This window comes from Lithobates pipiens, unplaced genomic scaffold (genome assembly GCF_037356315.1).
Source record: "Lithobates pipiens isolate NorthernLeopardFrog02 unplaced genomic scaffold, aLitPip1_a1.2 Scaffold_106, whole genome shotgun sequence".
In the NCBI taxonomy this organism is placed as follows: Eukaryota; Metazoa; Chordata; class Amphibia; order Anura; family Ranidae; genus Lithobates; species Lithobates pipiens.
The window spans coordinates 462,247-482,814 of NW_027507692.1; the positions used below are offsets into that span (position 1 = coordinate 462,247).

The following is a 20,568-nucleotide window of genomic DNA, read 5'->3' on the forward strand; positions in this document are numbered from 1 at the left end:
ATCGGGACGGGAGGATGTCAGCCTTGCTCTGCAAACACTGGTTCATCTAGTAACAGTGGATGGGACTTCAGTCTCCACCTGTATACCCCGGGGATGGTGAGCGGTCATCCCAGATCCCCAACAGGAGTGAGCCCAGCCGCCCCGTCTTCTCTCCAACCGCTGAAAGGATTCCGGGGGAAGGGCCAGTCCAGGCCTCTCCCCAGAGGCGGGTATGTTCTCCGAGAGAGGCAGAGGTTGGCTGGGTGAGGAATGTTCTGATTGGGACAATTTGGGGTACTGTGTGTGTACCGGCATCGGGGGGCTGGAACTACCGACTTCAGAGTCACCCCATCTGGGGTCTCCCCCTGTGTCAGTCCCCTGATGAAAGGGGAGAGGTGTGACGGGGGTGAAATATGTTCATGTACAGGAAAGGGTTAAATTGCTATTCCCTGGGGGGGGGGGCAGATAGTTTTCCTCCTCCATGCCCCTTCTTATTTAGGTGTGACCCCTTACAGGCGGGATCCCCGGAGCAGAGAATGATCCCCACAGCAGATGATTAATACAAGCCCCCCTCCCCCCCATGTGTCTGTAATTTGGTCCCGGGGCTCGGAGAGTCACCTCTGCTGAAGAACCTGAGCCGACGCACACGGCAGCTGTACCTGAGATTGTGTTACACCTTCCCGAGCGAGCAAATCCCTGCACAGCCCGTGGCCTGAAATGTCATGTGTGACCCCCCCCCCCCCCGGGAGCGTGGCCTGAAATGTCATGTGATCCCCCCCCGGAGCGTGGCCTGAAATGTCATGTGTGACCCCCCCGGAGCGTGGCCTGAAATGTCATGTGACCCCCCGGAGCGTGACCTGAAATGTCATGTGTGACCCCCCCAGGAGTGTGGCCTGAAATGTCATGTGTGACCCCCCCGGAGCGTGGCCTGAAATGTCATGTGACCCCCCAGGAGCGTGGCCTGAAATGTCATGTGTGACCCCCCCGGAGCGTGACCTGAAATGTCATGTGTGACCCCCCCCCAGGAGCGTGACCTGAAATGTCATGTGTGACCCCCCCCAGGAGCATGGCCTGAAATGTCATGTGTGACCCCCCAGAGCGTGACCTGAAATGTCATGTGTGACCCCCCCAGGAGCATGGCCTGAAATGTCATGTGTGACCCCCCCCAGGAGCGTGGCCTGAAATGTCATGTGTGACCCCCCCAGGAGCGTGGCCTGAAATGTCATGTGTGACCCCCCCAGGAGCATGGCCTGAAATGTCATGTGTGACCCCCCAGAGCGTGACCTGAAATGTCATGTGTGACCCCCCCAGGAGCATGGCCTGAAATGTCATGTGTGACCCCCCAGAGCGTGACCTGAAATGTCATGTGTGACCCCCCCGGAGCGTGGCCTGAAATGTCATGTGACCCCCCCGGAGCGTGACCTGAAATGTCATTTGTGACCCCCGGAGCGTGACCTGAAATGTCATGTGTGACCCCCCCCAGGAGCGTGGCCTGAAATGTCATGTGTGACCCCCCCCGGAGCGTGGCCTGAAATGTCATGTGTGACCCCCCCCAGGAGCATGGCCTGAAATGTCATGTGTGACCCCCCAGAGCGTGACCTGAAATGTCATGTGTGACCCCCCCAGGAGCATGGCCTGAAATGTCATGTGTGACCCCCCAGAGCGTGACCTGAAATGTCATGTGTGACCCCCCCCGGAGCGTGGCCTGAAATGTCATGTGACCCCCCCCAGGAGCGTGGCCCGAAATGTCATGTGTGACCCCCCCAGGAGTGTGGCCTGAAATGTCATGTGACCCCCCCCAGGAGCGTGGCCTGAAATGTCATGTGTGACCCCCCGGAGCGTGGCCTGAAATGTCATGTGTGACCCCCCGGAGCGTGGCCTGAAATGTCATGTGTGACCCCCCCAGGAGCGTGGCCTGAAATGTCATGTGTGACCCCCCCCCAGGAGCATGGCCTGAAATGTCATGTGTGACCCCCCAGAGCGTGACCTGAAATGTCATGTGTGACCCCCCCCGGAGCGTGGCCTGAAATGTCATGTGACCCCCCCCAGGAGCGTGGCCCGAAATGTCATGTGTGACCCCCCCAGGAGTGTGGCCTGAAATGTCATGTGTGACCCCCCCAGGAGCGTGGCCTGAAATGTCATGTGTGACCCCCCCAGGAGCGTGGCCTGAAATGTCATGTGACCCCCCCAGGAGTGTGGCCTGAAATGTCATGTGACCCCCCCCAGGAGCGTGGCCTGAAATGTCATGTGTGACCCCCCCGGAGCGTGGCCTGAAATGTCATGTGTGACCCCCCCAGGAGTGTGGCCTGAAATGTCATGTGTGACCCCCCCAGGAGCGTGGCCTGAAATGTCATGTGTGACCCCCCCCAGGAGCGTGGCCTGAAATGTCATGTGTGACCCCCCCAGGAGTGTGGCCTGAAATGTCATGTGTGACCCCCCAGGAGCGTGGCCTGAAATGTCATGTGTGACCCCCCCGGAGCGTGGCCTGAAATGTCATGTGTGACCCCCCCCAGGAGCGTGGCCTGAAATGTCATGTGTGACCCCCCCAGGAGTGTGGCCTGAAATGTCATGTGTGACCCCCCCAGGAGCGTGGCCTGAAATGTCATGTGTGACCCCCCCGGAGCGTGGCCTGAAATGTCATGTGTGACCCCCCCAGGAGTGTGGCCTGAAATGTCATGTGTGACCCCCCCAGGAGCGTGGCCTGAAATGTCATGTGTGACCCCCCCCAGGAGCGTGGCCTGAAATGTCATGTGTGACCCCCCCAGGAGTGTGGCCTGAAATGTCATGTGTGACCCCCCCAGGAGCGTGGCCTGAAATGTCATGTGTGACCCCCCCCAGGAGCGTGGCCTGAAATGTCATGTGTGACCCCCCCAGGAGTGTGGCCTGAAATGTCATGTGTGACCCCCCCAGGAGCGTGGCCTGAAATGTCATGTGTGACCCCCCCAGAGGGTGGCCTGAAATGTCATGTGTGACCCCCCCAGGAGTGTGGCCTGAAATGTCATATGTGACCCCCCCGGAGCGTGGCCTGAAATGTCATGTGTGACCCCCCCGGAGCGTGGCCTGAAATGTCATTTGTGACCCCCCCGGAGCGTGACCTGAAATGTCATGTGTGACCCCCCCAGGAGCGTGGCCTGAAATGTCATGTGTGACCCCCCAGGAGCGTGGCCTGAAATGTCATGTGTGACCCCCCTAGGAGCGTGGCCTGAAATGTCATGTGACCCCCCCAGGAGTGTGGCCTGAAATGTCATGTGTGACCCCCCCGGAGCGTGGCCTGAAATGTCATTTGTGACCCCCCGGAGCGTGACCTGAAATGTCATGTGTGACCCCCCCGGAGCGTGACCTGAAATGTCATGTGACCCCCCCAGGAGTGTGGCCTGAAATGTCATGTGTGACCCCCCCGGAGCATGGCCTGAAATGTCATGTGTGACCCCCCCCAGGAGCGTGGCCTGAAATGTCATGTGTGACCCCCCCAGGAGTGTGGCCTGAAATGTCATATGTGACCCCCCTCCCCAGAGCGTGGCCTGAAATGTCATGTGTGACCCCCCCGGAGCGTGGCCTGAAATGTCATGTGTGACCCCCCGGAGCGTGGCCTGAAATGTCATGTGTGACCCCCCCCCAGGAGCGTGGACTGAAATGTCATGTGTGACCCCCCCCGGAGCGTGGCCTGAAATGTCATGTGTGACCCCCCCCGGAGCGTGGCCTGAAATGTCATGTGTGACCCCCCAGGAGCATGGCCTGAAATGTCATGTGTGACCCCCCGGAGCATGGCCTGAAATGTCATATGTGACCCCCCTCCCCCGGAGCGTGACCTGAAAGGTCATGTGTGACCCCCCTCCCCCGGAGCGTGACCTGAAATGTCATGTGTGACCCCCTCAGAGCGTGGCCTGAAATGTCATGTGTGACCCCCTCCCCCGGAGCGTGGCCTGAAATGTCATGTGTGACCCCCCGGAGCGTGGCCTGAAATGTCACGTGTGACCCCCGGAGCGTGGCCTGAAATGTCATTTGTGACCCCCCGGAGCGTGGCCTGAAATGTCATGTGTGACCCCCTCCCCAGGAGCGTGGCCTGAAATGTCATATGTGACCCCCCCGGAGCGTGGCCTGAAATGTCATGTGTGACCCCCTCCCCTAGAGCATGGCCTGAAATGTCATGTGTGACCGCCCGGAGCGTGGCCTGAAATGTCATGTGTGACCCCCCTCCCCCGGAGCGTGACCTGAAATGTCATGTGTGACCCCCCGGAGCGTGGCCTCAAATGTCATGTGTGACCCCCGGAGCATGGCCTGAAATGTCATGTGTGACCCCCCCAGAGCGTGGCCTGAAATGTCATGTGTGACCCCCCCAGAGCGTGGCCTGAAATGTCATATGTGACCCCCCCCAGAGCGTGGCCTGAAATGTCATGTGTGACCCCCCGGAGCGTGGCCTGAAATGTCACGTGTGACCCCCGGAGCGTGGCCTGAAATGTCATTTGTCACCCCCCGGAGCGTGGCCTGAAATGTCATGTGTGACCCCCTCCCCAGGAGCGTGGCCTGAAATGTCATGTGTGACCCCCTCCCCTAGAGCGTGGCCTGAAATGTCATGTGTGACCGCCCGGAGCGTGGCCTGAAATGTCATGTGTGACCCCCCTCCCCCGGAGCGTGACCTGAAATGTCATGTGTGACCCCCCGGAGCGTGGCCTCAAATGTCATGTGTGACCCCCGGAGCATGGCCTGAAATGTCATGTGTGACCCCCCCAGAGCGTGGCCTGAAATGTCATGTGTGACCCCCCCAGAGCGTGGCCTGAAATGTCATATGTGACCCCCCCCAGAGCGTGGCCTGAAATGTTATGTGTGACCCCCTCCCCCGGAGCGTGGCCTGAAATGTCATGTGACCCCCCAGGAGCGTGGCCTGAAATGTCATGTGTGAGCCCCCCTCCCCCGGTGCGTGGCCTGAAATGTCATGTGACCCCCCTACCCCCGAACCATGGCCTGAAATGTCATGTGACCCCCCCTCCCCCCGGACCATGGCCTGAAATGTCATGTGACCCCCCCTCCCCCCGGACCATGGCCTGAAATGTCATGTGTGACCCCCCTCGCCCCCAGAGAGTGGCCTGAAATGTCATATGTGACTCCCCACTGGGGGCATGGCCTGAAATGGGGTTCAGGGGAAACATTAAAGGGGAGGTTCATGGTTTGGTTTTGGTTATTGGCTAATGTTAGGAAGGGTGATGTTGGGGGGAAAAAGCCTCTGACAGCCACAGGCCGACTATGATGTGGTTTAGGTGATCAGTAGGTAGTGGGGATTAGGCTGTAGGTGGCCATTAGAAGTAAAGGTGACCCTTAGTATTATTATTTTCAGCCATTGACCTTCTTCATAACAATGATCTGGGCCACTGTAGATTGCCATCACCAACCCCCCCCATCCACAATGTTCCTGACCTCCCCAACACATCCCCACCCACCCCACCCCACTTTCTTACTCGCCCCAACACCCCCATCCCCCACCACTTCCCAACCTTCCCCAACTCCCCCGCCTCGACCAGGTCCCCACCCGTCCCAGCAACCCCCCTCCACCACATCCCCACCCACCCCATCAACCTCGTTCACCACATACCCACCCACTATGTCCCCACCCACCCCATCAACCCCCTCCAACACGTCTCCACCGACCCCATCAACATCATTCACCACGTCCCCACCTGCCCCATCAACTTCCTTCACAACGTCCCCACCCGCCCCATCAACCTCCTTCACAACGTCCCCACCCGCCCCATCAACCTCCTTCACCACGTCCCCACCCGCCCCATCAACCTCCTTCACCACGTCCCCACCCGCCCCATCAACCTCCTTCACCACGTACCCACCTGCCCCATCAACTTCCTTCACAACGTCCCCACCCGCCCCATCAACTTCCTTCACAACGTCCCCACCCGCCCCATCAACCTCCTTCACCACGTCCCCACCCGCCCCATCAACCTCCTTCACCACGTCCCCACCCGCCCCATCAACCTCCTTCACCACGTCCCCACCCGCCCCATCAACCTCCTTCACCGTGTCCCCACCCGCCCCATCAACCTCCTTCACCACGTACCCACCTGCCCCATCAACCTCCTTCACCATGTCCCCACCCACCCCATCAACCTCCTTCACCACGTCCCCACCCGCCCCATCAACCTCCTTCACCACGTTCCCCCCTGCCCCATCAACCTCCTTCACAACGTCTCCACCTGCCCCATCAACCTCCTTCACCACGTTCCCCCCTGCCCCATCAACCTCCTTCACCACGTTCCCCCTGCCCCATCAACCTCCTTCACCACGTCCCCACCTGCCCCATCAACCCCATCCAACACGTCTCCACCGACCCATCAACCTCCTTCACCACGTCCCCACCCGCCCCATCAACCTCCTTCACCATGTCCCCACCCGCCCCATCAACCTCCTTCACCACGTCCCCATCCGCCCCATAAATCTCCTTCACCACGTCCCCACCCACCCCATCAACCTCCTTCACCACGTCCCCACTCACCCCATCAACCTCCTTCACCACGTCCCCACCCACCCCATCAACCTCCTTCACCACGTCCCCACCCTCCCCATCAACCTCCTTCACCATGTCCCCACCCGCCCCATCAATCTCCTTCACCACGTCCCCACCCGCCCCATCAACCTCCTTCACCACGTACACACCTGCCCCATCAACCTCCTTCACCATGTCCCCACCTGCCCCATCAACCTCCTTTACCACGTCCCCGCCCGCCCCATCAACCTCCTTCACCACGTCCCCACCCGCACCAACAACCCCCTCCAACACGTCTCCACCGACCCCATCAACATCATTCACCACGTCCCCACCCGCCCCATCAACCTCCTTCACCACGTCCCCACCCACCCCATCAACATCATTCACCACGTCCCCACCCGCCCCATCAACCTCCTTCACCACGTCCCCACCCGCCCCATCAACCTCCTTCACCACGTACACACCTGCCCCATCAACCTCCTTCACCATGTCCCCACCTGCCCCATCAACCTCCTTTACCACGTCCCCGCCCGCCCCATCAACCTCCTTCACCACGTCCACACCCGCCCCAACAACCCCCTCCAACACGTCTCCACCGACCCCATCAACATCATTCACCACGTCCCCACCTGCCCCATCAATTTCCTTCACCACGTCCCCACCCGCCCCATCAACCTCCTTCACCACGTCCCCACCTGCCCCATCAACCTCCTTCACCACGTACCCACCTGCCCCAACAACCCCCTCCAACACGTCTCCACCGACCACATCAACATCATTCACCACGTCCCCACCCGCCCCATCAACCTCCTTCACCACCTCCCCACCCACCCCATCAACCTCCTTCACCACGTCCCCACCCACCCCATCAACATCATTCACCACGGCTCCACCTGCCCCATCAACCTCCTTCACCACGTCCCCACCCGCCCCATCAACTTCCTTCACCACGTCCCCACCCACCCCATCAACCTCCTTCACCACGTCCCCTACCGCCCCATCAACCTCCTTCACCACGTCCCCACCCGCCCCATCAACCTCCTTCACCACGTCCCCACCCGCCCCATCAACCTCCTTCACCACGTCCCCACCCGCCCCAACAACCCCCTCCAACGCGTCTCCACTGACCCCATCAACATCATTCACCAAGTCCCCACCCACCCCGTCAACCTCCTTCACCAAGTCCCCACCCACCCCGCCAACCTCCTTCACCACGTCCCCACTTGCCCCATCAACCCCCTCCAACACGTCTCCACCGACCCCCATCAACGTCCTTCACCACGTCCCCACCTGCCCCATCAACCTCCTTCACCACGTCCCCACCCGCCCCATTAACCTCCTTCACCACGTCCCCACCCGCCCCATCAACCTCCTTCGCCACGTACCCACCTGCCCCATCAACCTCTTTCACCACGTCCCCACCCGCCCCATCAACCTCCTTCACCACGTTCCCACCCGCCCCATCAACCTTCTTCACCACGTCCCCACCTGCCCCATCAACCCCATCCAACACGTCTCCACCGACCCCATCAACCTCCTTCACCACGTCTCCACCCGCCCCATCAACCTCCTTCACCATGTCCCCACCCGCCCCATCAACCTCCTTCACCACGTCCCCACCCGCCCCATCAATCTCCTTCACCATGTCCCCACCCGCCCCATGAACCTCCTTCACCACGTCCCCACCCGCCCCATCAACCTCCTTCACCATGTCCCCACCGCCCCATCAACCTCCTTCACCACGTCCCCACCCACCCCATCAACCTCCTTCACCACGTCCCCACCCGCCCCATCAACCTCCTTCACCACGTCCCCACCCACCCCATCAACCTCCTTCACCACGTCCCCACCTGCCCCATCAACCTCCTTCACCACGTCCCCACCCGTCCCATCAACCTCCTTCACCATGTACCCACCTGCCCCATCAACCTCCTTCACCACGTCCCCACCTGCCCCATCAACCTCCTTCACCACGTCCCCACCCGCCCCATCAACCTCCTTCACCACGTCCCCACCCGCCCCATTAACCTCCTTCACCACATCCCCACCTGCCCCATCAACCTCCTTCACCACGTCCCCACCCGCCCCATCAACCTCCTTCACAACGTCCCCACCCACCCCATCAACCTCCTTCACCCCGTCCCCACCCACCCCATCAACCTCCTTCACCACGTCCCCACCCGCCCCATCAACCTAATTCACCATGTTCCCACCCGTCCCATTAACCTCCTTCACCACGTCCCCACCCGCCCCATCAACCTCCTTTACCATGTCCCCACCTGCCCAATCAACCTCCTTTAGCACGTCCCCACCTGTCCCATCAACCTCCTTCACCACGTCCCCACCCTCCCCATCAACCTCCTTCACCATGTCCCCATCCGCCACCATCAACCTCCTTTGCCACATTCCCACCCGCCTCATCAACCTCCTTCACCACATCCCCACCCTTTCCATCAACCTCCTTCACCACGCCCCCACCCGCCCCATCAACCTCCTTCACCACGTCCCCACCCTCCCCATCAACCTCCTTCACCAAGTTCCCACCTGTCCCATCAACCTCCTTTAGCACGTCCCCACCTGTCCCATCAACCTCCTTCACCACGTCCCCACCCTCCCCATCAACCTCCTTCACCACGTCCCCATCCGCCCCATCAACCTCCTTCACCATGTCCCCACCCGCCTCATCAACCTCCTTCACCACCTCCCCACCCGTTCCATCAACCTCCTTCACCATGCCCCCACCCGCCCCATCAACCTCCTTCATCACGTCCCCACCCGCCCCATCAACCTCCTTCACCACGTCCCCACCCGCCCCATCAACCTCCTTCACCACGTCCCCACCCGCCCCATCAATCTCCTTCACCACGTCCCCACCCGCCCCATCAACCTCTTCCAACATGTCTCCACCGGCCCCATCAAGCTCGTTCACCACGTCTCTGCCCACCCCATCAACCTCCTTCACCACGTTCCCGTCCACCCCATCCACCTCCTTCACCATGTCCCCACCAACCTCATCAACCTCCTTCACCAGGTACCTCCTTCACCACTTCCCCGTCCACCCCATCAACCTCCTTTACCACGTCCCCGCCAACCCCACCAGCCCCATCAACCTCCTTTACCATGTACCCACCCGCCCCATCAACCTCCTTCACCACGTCCCCACCCGGCCCATCAACCTCCTTCATCACATCCCCACCCGTCCCATAAACCTCCTTCACCACGTCCCCACCAACCCCATCAACCCCCTTCACCACGTCCCCACCAACCCCACCAGCCCCATCAACCTCCTTCACCACGTCCCCACCCGACCCATCAACTTCCTTCATCACATCCCCACCCACCCCTTCAACCCCCTCCAACATGTCCCCACTGGCCCAATAAACCTTCTTCATCACGTTGCCACCCGCCCCATCAACCTCCTTCACCACGTCCCCGCCCACCCCATCAACTCCCTCCACCTCATTCCCACCTGCCCCAGCACCCCTTCCACCATATCCTCACTCATCCCCATTTTTGTTCCTCAATGTCCTTTGCAAATTTTGAACCTGGAAGTGTTGATCATTTTGTCACTTCCGGGTTCAAAGCTGTCATTCTCTGGTTGCTGTGCCCAGGGGAGGAAGCAGCTATTCATGAACAATCTGTGCTTGACTTGCTGCAATGGAGGGCAGAGGAGACATTGGGGGGTTCAAAAGAAGTATCCATAAAGAGGACCTGTCACCTGCCCATGCTATAACATAGGGGCTTGTTAGCAGCCATAAGAATTTGTCCTTACTTCCTGTAATGTCTACAGAACAGGAAGTGGAGGGAAATCTCCACAATGGAATGCATCGGACCATAACTGGCAGAGGTTTATATATTTCCTACTATAGATTTGTCTTAAAGTATAAGTCCAGCCAAAGACTTTTATACTTTTGGATGGAATGGGGAAGTATTTGTTGGGTTTTACTGCTATTTGAGGCTCCGTTAGGAAATTTCCCCTTACTTCCTGTCCTACTAATGGCGTTTTAACAAACAGAAAATGAGGGAACACCTACACATCTTTTCTTTAGAAGAAGGCTAGAACCCCTGCTGGGTGTTTATTTCTGTCTGTGTTTAATGTACATTTTTCTCCTTTGGCTTGAAACCGCTGTCAGCAGGACTGGAAGTGAGTATTAATCGAATGGAGCCCCGGATAGCAGAGAGAACCTGACAGGGGTTACAATACACCACAACTCTGTCCAAAACTGAAAAGAGCTTTGCCATGAAGTCTATTGACCTACAGTATTCAGACAGAAGAACCAGGCAAGGCCGTCCCCGGTGACAGAGTAGAAGGTTTGGCCGCACCCAGGCTAGAAGAATGATAAAAATTGAAGTGATGTTCCCAACAGCCATCCGACCTACCTGTTATAGAGGACAATATCGGGTCTCCATACTTTACTACTCGGTATACGGATGGTATCCAGACCATCATAGTCTTCCTTGTTCCAGCGCAGGTAGGCGTCAAACCATACCTGCCGGATCCACAGATACGCCATCAAGATCTGATTCCGCTCATCCTAGGAAAGACCAGAAGGAGAAGGTGGTGATGACAACAGTGGTCAACCAGAAGAAGCCAACAGTGGTCAAGCAGAAGAAGCCAATAGTGGTCAAGCAGAAGGAGAAGACAATATTGGTCAAGCAGAAGGAGAAGACAATATTGGTCAAGCAGAAGGAGAAGCCAATAGTGGTCAAGCAGAAGGAGAAGACAATATTGGTCAAGCAGAAGGAGAAGACAATATTGGTCAAGCAGAAGGAGAAGACAATATTGGTCAAGCAGAAGGTGAGGACAATAGTGGTCAAGCAGAAGGAGAAGACAATATTGGTCAAGCAGAAGGTGAGGACAATAGTGGTCAGGCAGAAGGAGAAGACAATATTGGTCAAGCAGAAGGAGAAGACAATATTGGTCAAGCAGAAGGAGAGGACAATATTGGTCAAGCAGAAGGAGAAGACAATATTGGTCAAGCAGAAGGTGAGGACAATAGTGGTCAGGCAGAAGGAGAAGACAATATTGGTCAAGCAGAAGGTGAGGACAATAGTGGTCAAGCAGAAGGAGAAGACAATATTGGTCAAGCAGAAGGTGAGGACAATAGTGGTCAGGCAGAAGGAGAAGACAATATTGGTCAAGCAGAAGGTGAGGACAATAGTGGTCAAGCAGAAGGAGAAGACAATATTGGTCAAGCAGAAGGTGAGGACAATAGTGGTCAAGCAGAAGGTGAGGACAATAGTGGTCAGGCAGAAGGAGAAGACAATATTGGTCAAGCAGAAGGTGAGGACAATAGTGGTCAGGCAGAAGGAGAAGACAATATTGGTCAAGCAGAAGGTGAGGACAATAGTGGTCAAACAGAAGGAGAAGACAATATTGGTCAAGCAGAAGGTGAGGACAATAGTGGTCAAGCAGAAGGAGAAGACAATATTGGTCAAGCAGAAGGTGAGGACAATAGTGGTCAAACAGAAGGAGAAGACAATATTGGTCAAGCAGAAGGTGAGGACAATAGTGGTCAGGCAGAAGGAGAAGACAATATTGGTCAAGCAGAAGGAGAAGACAATATTGGTCAAGCAGAAGGAGAAGACAATATTGGTCAAGCAGAAGGAGAAGACAATATTGGTCAAGCAGAAGGAGAAGACAATATTGGTCAAGCAGAAGAAGCCAATAGTGGTCAAGCAGAAGGAGAAGACAATATTGGTCAAGCAGAAGGAGAAGACAATATTGGTCAAGCAGAAGGAGAAGCCAATAGTGGTCAAGCAGAAGGAGAAGACAATATTGGTCAAGCAGAAGGAGAAGCCAATAGTGGTCAAGCAGAAGGAGAGGACAATATTGGTCAAGCAGAAGGAGAAGACAATATTGGTCAAGCAGAAGGTGAGGACAATAGTGGTCAAGCAGAAGGAGAAGACAATATTGGTCAAGCAGAAGGTGAGGACAATAGTGGTCAAGCAGAAGGAGAAGACAATATTGGTCAAGCAGAAGGAGAAGACAATATTGGTCAAGCAGAAGGTGAGGACAATAGTGGTCAGGCAGAAGGAGAAGACAATAGTGGTCAAGCAGAAGGAGAAGACAATATTGGTCAAGCAGAAGGTGAGGACAATAGTGGTCAAACAGAAGGAGAAGACAATATTGGTCAAGCAGAAGGTGAGGACAATAGTGGTCAGGCAGAAGGAGAAGACAATATTGGTCAAGCAGAAGGAGAAGACAATATTGGTCAAGCAGAAGGAGAAGACAATATTGGTCAAGCAGAAGGAGAAGACAATATTGGTCAAGCAGAAGGTGAGGACAATAGTGGTCAAGCAGAAGGAGAAGACAATATTGGTCAAGCAGAAGGTGAGGACAATAGTGGTCAGGCAGAAGGAGAAGACAATAGTGGTCAAGCAGAAGAAGACAATATTGGTCAAGCAGAAGGTGAGGACAATATTGGTCAAGCAGAAGGAGAAGACAATATTGGTCAAGCAGAAGGTGAAGACAATATTGGTCAAGCAGAAGGTGAGGACAATAGTGGTCAAGCAGAAGGAGAAGACAATATTGGTCAAGCAGAAGGTGAGGACAATAGTGGTCAAGCAGAAGGTGAGGACAATAGTGGACTGGCAGAAGGAGAAGACAATATTGGTCAAGCAGAAGGAGAAGACAATATTGGTCAAGCAGAAGGAGAAGACAATATTGGTCAAGCAGAAGGTGAGGACAATATTGGTCAAGCAGAAGGTGAGGACAAAAGTGGTCAAGCAGAAGGTGAGGACAATAGTGGACTGGCAGAAGGAGAAGACAATATTGGTCAGGCAGAAGGAGAAGACAATATTGGTCAAGCAGAAGGAGAAGACAATAGTGGTCAAGCAGAAGGTGAGGACAATAGTGGTCAAGCAGAAGGTGAGGACAATAGTGGTCAAGCAGAAGGTGAGGACAATAGTGGTCAGGCAGAAGGAGAAGACAATATTGGTCAAACAGAAGGAGAGGACAATAGTGGTCAGGTCCATGTCTCTCTTGGTTTTAATCAGGCAGGTGGCAGGTGATGGCATATCTCTCTAATGGGGTCAGAAGGATGACCCTTCTTTATTATGGTGGGGAGAGGTGACAACATATTTTAGGTTTTTATTGCCCTCCTTGTATAGATGCCCCCACCCACATTTCATCTCCGGGAGTCATCAAGACAAGAAGGGAGGGAATATATTTCCCAGCAATCAACACCCTCTGCTCTGACCCTTATTTGCTCTGTCAATAAGGAACACAAAGTATTGGCCTAGAGTCCGGCTTTCATTATATTTAATTATCTGGCTGCCTCCAAATATTATTATTATTATTATTATTAAATATTTAATACAGGACACAGGATTCCCAAAGCTCTAGGTCTTAGCTAAAAAGAAAACACAGCAAATGCTTTGTCTCTGATTGAAACCCAATTTGGAGGAAGGGGCGGAGAGACTACTTTGGAGGGGGAGGAGTCACTGCTCTTAATTTTACTCTTGTTTGGAAATTTCATTTTAAGCTATTGAGCACCGTGAACAACAGCAGAGCAAAAAATTATAGTGCGGGAGGGCCAAGAAAAAAACGTACCTCTGGCCTCAATCCTCCTGTCTGGCCTCTATCCTCCATTCTGACCTCAATCCTCCTCTCTGGCCTCAATCGCCTTCTCTGGCCTCAATGCTTTTCTCCGGCCTTAATCCACCTCTTTGGCCTCAGTCCTCCTCTCTGGCCTCAGTCCTCCTCTCTAGTCTCAATCCTTCTCTCTGACCTCAATCCTTCCCTCTGACCTCAATCTTCCCCTCTGCCCTCACTCCTCTTCTTTGGCCTCAATCCTTCTCTCCGGCCTCAATCCTCCTCTCTGGCCTCAGTCCTCCTCTCTGGCCTCAGTCCTCCTCTCTGGCCTCAATCCTCCTCTCTGGCCTCAGTCCTCCTCTCTGGTGCTCTTCTCCAGCCCCTCATCCCTCTCACTCTCACCCCCTGCCATCCCTTGTTGCTCATCTTCCAGCTGTACACTTGGGGGCAATTTGGGGTGTTGAATTGTTTTAAATTCTGCAACAATCTCATGGAATTATCTTATTTGTAGACTTCTCCGACCTGGAAGTATTTAGGGTATGAAGGTATACAGGTGTATAGAGTTATAGGCTATGAAGGTATACAGGTGTATAGGTATATCGAGGTGTAGGGGGTATGAAGGTATACAGGTGTATAGGTATATAGAGGTGTAGGGGGTATGAAGGTATACAGGTGTATAAATATATAGAGGTGTAGGGGGTATGAAGGTATACAGGTGTATAGGTATATAGAGGTATAGGGTATTAAGGTATACAGGTGTATAAGTATATAGAGGTATAGGGTATGAAGGTATACAGGTATATAAGTATATAGAGGTATAGGGTATGAAGGTATACAGGTATATAAATATATAGAGGTATAGGGTATGAAGGTATACAGGTGTATAGAGTTATAGGCTATGAAGGTATACAGGTGTATAAGTATATAGAGGTGTAGGGGGTATGAAGGTATACAGGTGTATAGGTATATAGAGGTGTAGGGGGTATGAAGGTATACAGGTGTATAGAGTTATAGGCTATGAAGGTATACAGGTGTATAGGTATATAGAGGTGTAGGGGGTATGAAGGTATACAGGTGTATAAATATATAGAGGTGTAGGGAATGAAGGTATACAGGTGTATAGGTATATAGAGGTGTAGGGGGTATGAAGGTATACAGGTGTATAAATATATAGAGGTGTAGGGAATGAAGGTATACATGTGTATAGGTATATAGAGGTGTAGGGGGTATGAAGGTATACAGGTGTATAGGTATGTATACAGGATTTGTGGCAGAGGGTCTTGCAGGGAGCCGGGAAAAGTCCTGTTTGGGGTTTCCAGATCTCCCCGACTCTTTTCGGGAACCTCTGATCCTCTCTCCACTCCAGGCTGGGGTGGTCAGTCACATAGACAACTTAATTTCCTCTTCTGGTGACAAATAACATTTTGGATTTTCCATCCATTTCTATCCTCATTCCTAATGGTGACACCAGGACAGACAGAGAGGGTGAATCTCTCCAGAGGGGACACAGAAAGCAGTAATCTCCTGACAGAGGTTCTAACCCCTCATTACTCCATCCAAAACTTAAACCTTATTATACACTCTGTTGGTGCTTCCCAGATTAGGGGACCCCAGACACGCTTCCCGGACTAGGCTGGGCCCAGACACGCTTCCCGGACTAGGGGGCCTGGACACACTTCCCAGACTTGGGGGGGCCCGGAAACGCTTCCCATACTAGGGGGCCTGGACACACTTCCCAGACTTGGGGGGCCCGGAAACGCTTCCCATACTAGGGGGCCTGGACACACTTCCCAGACTTGGGGGGGCCCGGAAACGCTTCCCATACTAGGGGGCCTGGACACACTTCCCAGACTTGGGGGGCCCGGAAACGCTTCCCATACTAGGGGGCCTGGACACACTTCCCAGACTTGGGGGGGCCCGGAAACGCTTCCCATACTAGGGGGCCTGGACACACTTCCCAGACTTGGGGGGCCCGGAAACGCTTCCCATACTAGGGGGCCTGGACACACTTCCCAGACTTGGGGGGCCCGGAAACGCTTCCCATACTAGGGGGCCTGGACACACTTCCCAGACTTGGGGGGCCCGGAAACGCTTCCCATACTAGGGGGCCTGGACACACTTCCCAGACTTGGGGGGCCCGGAAACGCTTCCCATACTAGGGGGCCTGGACACACTTCCCAGACTTGGGGGGGCCCGGAAACGCTTCCCATACTAGGGGGCCCGGACACGCTTCCCGGACTAGGGGGCCTGGACACACTTCCCAGACTTGGGGGGGCCCGGAAACGCTTCCCATACTAGGGGGCCTGGACACACTTCCCAGACTTGGGGGGCCCGGAAACGCTTCCCATACTAGGGGGCCTGGACACACTTCCCAGACTTGGGGGGGCCCGGAAACGCTTCCCATACTAGGGGGCCTGGACACACTTCCCAGACTAAGGGCTTCACCATCCCCACCATCATTTTCTGCGGTGACTCTACCATGTCGATGATCTGGGACAGAGTGACCTGCAGGGTGACGTTCATCGCCTTGTCCATGTCCTCCACCGGGCGCAGAGCGTTGGAGTAATTCACAAAAAGGTCTTTCATCAGTTTGTAGGCAAATCTTCCCTGAGCCGGCAGAACACCTGAAATGACAGAACAGGTCAGAGTTACCTTCAGAGCGACCAGCGGGCAGTCTACAGAGATATGGCGCCAGGTCCCCGGCGCTGTGCTGACCGCAGACCAAAGAGAATCATTGGAGGAGAGCTGGTGACCCCCCTGTGATCTCTACGGGGTATATAATATAGTATAGAAGTCCAACCCATGTGTGTGATTATATGTCAGTGTTACATTGTATATCATGTATGTTGTGTGATTATATGTCAGTGTTACATTGTATATCATGTATGTTGTGTGATTATGTGTCAGTGTTACATTGTATATCCTGTATGTTGTGTGATTATATGTCAGTGTTACATTGTATATCATGTATGTTGTGTGATTATATGTCAGTGTTACATTGTATATCATGTATGTATGTGATTATATGTCAGTGTTACATTGTATATCATGTATGTTGTGTGATTATATGTCAGTGTTACATTGTATATCATGTATGTTGTGTGATTATATGTCAGTGTTACATTGTATATCATGTATGTTGTGTGATTATATGTCAGTGTTACATTGTATATCATGTATGTGTGTTGTGTGATTATATGTCAGTGTTACATTGTATATCATGTATGTGTGTTGTGTGATTATATGCCAGTGTTACATTGTATATCATGTATGTTGTGTGATTATATGCCAGTGTTACATTGTATATCATGTGTGTTGTGTGATTATATGTCAGTGTTACATTGTATATCATGTATGTTGTGTGATTATATGTCAGTATTACATTGTATATCATGTATGTTGTGTGATTATATGTCAGTATTACATTGTATATCATGTATGTTGTGTGATTATATGTCAGTATTACATTGTATATCATGTATGTTGTGTGATTATATGTCAGTGTTACATTGTATATCATGTATGTTGTGTGATTATATGTCAGTGTTACATTGTATATCATGTATGTTGTGTGATTATATGTCAGTGTTACATTGTATATCATGTATGTTGTGTGATTATATGTCAGTGTTACATTGTATATCATGTATGTTGTGTGATTATATGTCAGTATTACATTGTATATCATGTATGTTGTGTGATTATATGTCAGTATTACATTGTATATCATGTATGTTGTGTGATTATATGTCAGTATTACATTGTATATCATGTATGTTGTGTGATTATATGTCAGTATTACATTGTATATCATGTATGTTGTGTGATTATATGTCAGTATTACATTGTATATCATGTATGTTGTGTGATTATATGTCAGTGTTACATTGTATATCATGTATGTTGTGTGATTATATGTCAGTGTTACATTGTATATCATGTATGTTGTGTGATTATATGTCAGTGTTACATTGTATATCATGTATGTTGTGTGATTATATGTCAGTGTTACATTGTATATCATGTATGTGTGTTGTGTGATTATATGTCAGTGTTACATTGTATATCATGTATGTGTGTTGTGTGATTATATGTCAGTGTTACATTGTATATCATGTATGTTGTGTGATTATATGCCAGTATTACATTGTATATCATGTGTGTTGTGTGATTATATGTCAGTGTTACATTGTATATCATGTATGTTGTGTGATTATATGTCAGTGTTACATTGTATATCATGTATGTTGTGTGATTATATGTCAGTGTTACATTGTATATCATGTATGTTGTGTGATTATATGTCAGTGTTACATTGTATATCATGTATGTTGTGTGATTATATGTCAGTGTTACATTGTATATCATGTATGTTGTGTGATTATATGTCAGTGTTACATTGTATATCATGTATGTTGTGTGATTATATGTCAGTATTACATTGTATATCATGTATGTTGTGTGATTATATGTCAGTTTTACATTGTATATCATGTATGTTGTGTGATTATATGTCAGTATTACATTGTATATCATGTATGTTGTGTGATTATATGTCAGTGTTACATTGTATATCATGTATGTTGTGTGATTATATGTCAGTGTTACATTGTATATCATGTATGTTGTGTGATTATATGTCAGTGTTACATTGTATATCATGTATGTGTGTTGTGTGATTATATGTCAGTGTTACATTGTATATCATGTATGTGTGTTGTGTGATTATATGTCAGTGTTACATTGTATATCATGTATGTTGTGTGATTATATGCCAGTATTACATTGTATATCATGTGTGTTGTGTGATTATATGTCAGTGTTACATTGTATATCATGTATGTTGTGTGATTATATGTCAGTGTTACATTGTATATCATGTATGTTGTGTGATTATATGTCAGTGTTACATTGTATATCATGTATGTTGTGTGATTATATGTCAGTGTTACATTGTATATCATGTATGTTGTGTGATTATATGTCAGTGTTACATTGTATATCATGTATGTTGTGTGATTATATGTCAGTGTTACATTGTATATCATGTATGTTGTGTGATTATATGTCAGTATTACATTGTATATCATGTATGTTGTGTGATTATATGTCAGTTTTACATTGTATATCATGTATGTTGTGTGATTATATGTCAGTATTACATTGTATATCATGTATGTTGTGTGATTATATGTCAGTGTTACATTGTATATCATGTATGTTGTGTGATTATATGTCAGTGTTACATTGTATATCATGTATGTTGTGTGATTATATGTCAGTGTTACATTGTATATCATGTATGTTGCGGTCATTCAGGTGATTATCTATCTGATAACTGATCAATGCCCCCCACTGAGACCACCGCCTGTGGAAGGGAATTCCAAATCCTTGCTGCTCTTACAGAAAAGAACCCTCTATATAGTATAAAGTTAAACCTCTTTTCTTCTAATTTGAATGAGTGGCCACAAGTCTTGTTATACTCCCTTCTGCGAAAAAGTTTTCTCCCTATTGTGGGGTCACCAGTCCGGTATTTGTATACTGTGGGGTCACCAGTCTGGTATTTATATATTGTGGGGTCACCAGTCCGGTATTTATATATTGGGGGGTCACCAGTCTGGTATTTATATATTGTGGGGTCACCAGTCCGGTATTTATATATTGTGGGGTCACCAGTCTGGTATTTATATATTGTGGGGTCACCAGTCTGGTATTTATATATTGTGGGGTCACCAGTCCGGTATTTATATATTGTTGGGTCACCAGTCCGGTATTTATATATTGTGGGGTCACCAGTCCGGTATTTTTATATTGTGGGGTCACCAGTCCGGTATTTGTATATTGTGGGGTCACCAGTCCGGTATTTATATATTGTGGGGTCACCAGTCTGGTATTTATATATTGTGGGGTCACCAGTCCGGTATTTATATAATGAAATCATATCCCCTCTCAGGCGTCTCTTCTCCAGAGAGAATAAGTTCAGAGCTCACAACCTTTCCTCATATCTAATATCCTCCAGACCCTTTATTAGCTTTGTTGCCCTTCTTTGTAGTCGCTCCATTTCCAGTACATCCTTCCTGAGGACTGGTGCCCAGAACTGGACAGTATACTCCAGGTGCGGCCGGACCAGAGTCTTGTAGAGGGGAGAATTATGGCTTTATATGACAATATAGCTCTATGACAAGGTTGCAGCACCAAAAGTGAGACATTCCTTGTACACAGATGTCATAAATGGGATAAGTCCTGCCATGTGCTCCCAATATATCCCCCCTAACCAGAGATTATGACCTCCCAGTATAGTCATGAAACGCAAATCCTAAAAAAAAAAATCCCTTGGTGAAGCCGATTACACAATATTCTTCTGGATCTCCACCAGGAATAGTTCTTCTCCAATCTCCACCTCTGCCAGGAATCTCAACATGTTCTTATCGATCTCCACCAGGTATCAGTTTGTTCTCCTCGAATCTCCCCCTCCACCGGGAATCACAGTTTGTTCTCCTCGAATCTCCACCTCCACCGGGAATCACAGTTTGTTCTCCTCGAATCTCCACTTCCACCG

At 51.3% G+C, this 20,568-nt stretch overlaps 1 protein-coding gene across 1 annotated transcript in view; it reads right to left on the bottom strand.

The window, feature by feature from the left end:
• LOC143958481 (neuronal acetylcholine receptor subunit alpha-10-like) overlaps positions 1–20,568 on the bottom strand; it is an 83,899-nt gene that overhangs the window by 11,337 nt on the left and 51,994 nt on the right. The window contains exons 2-3 of the mRNA XM_077467820.1: positions 16,488–16,633; positions 10,853–11,007 (exon numbers count right to left, since the gene is read on the bottom strand). Coding sequence (XP_077323946.1) covers positions 10,853–11,007; positions 16,488–16,633 — 301 coding nt within the window. The remainder of the gene's footprint in view (positions 1–10,852; positions 11,008–16,487; positions 16,634–20,568) is intronic.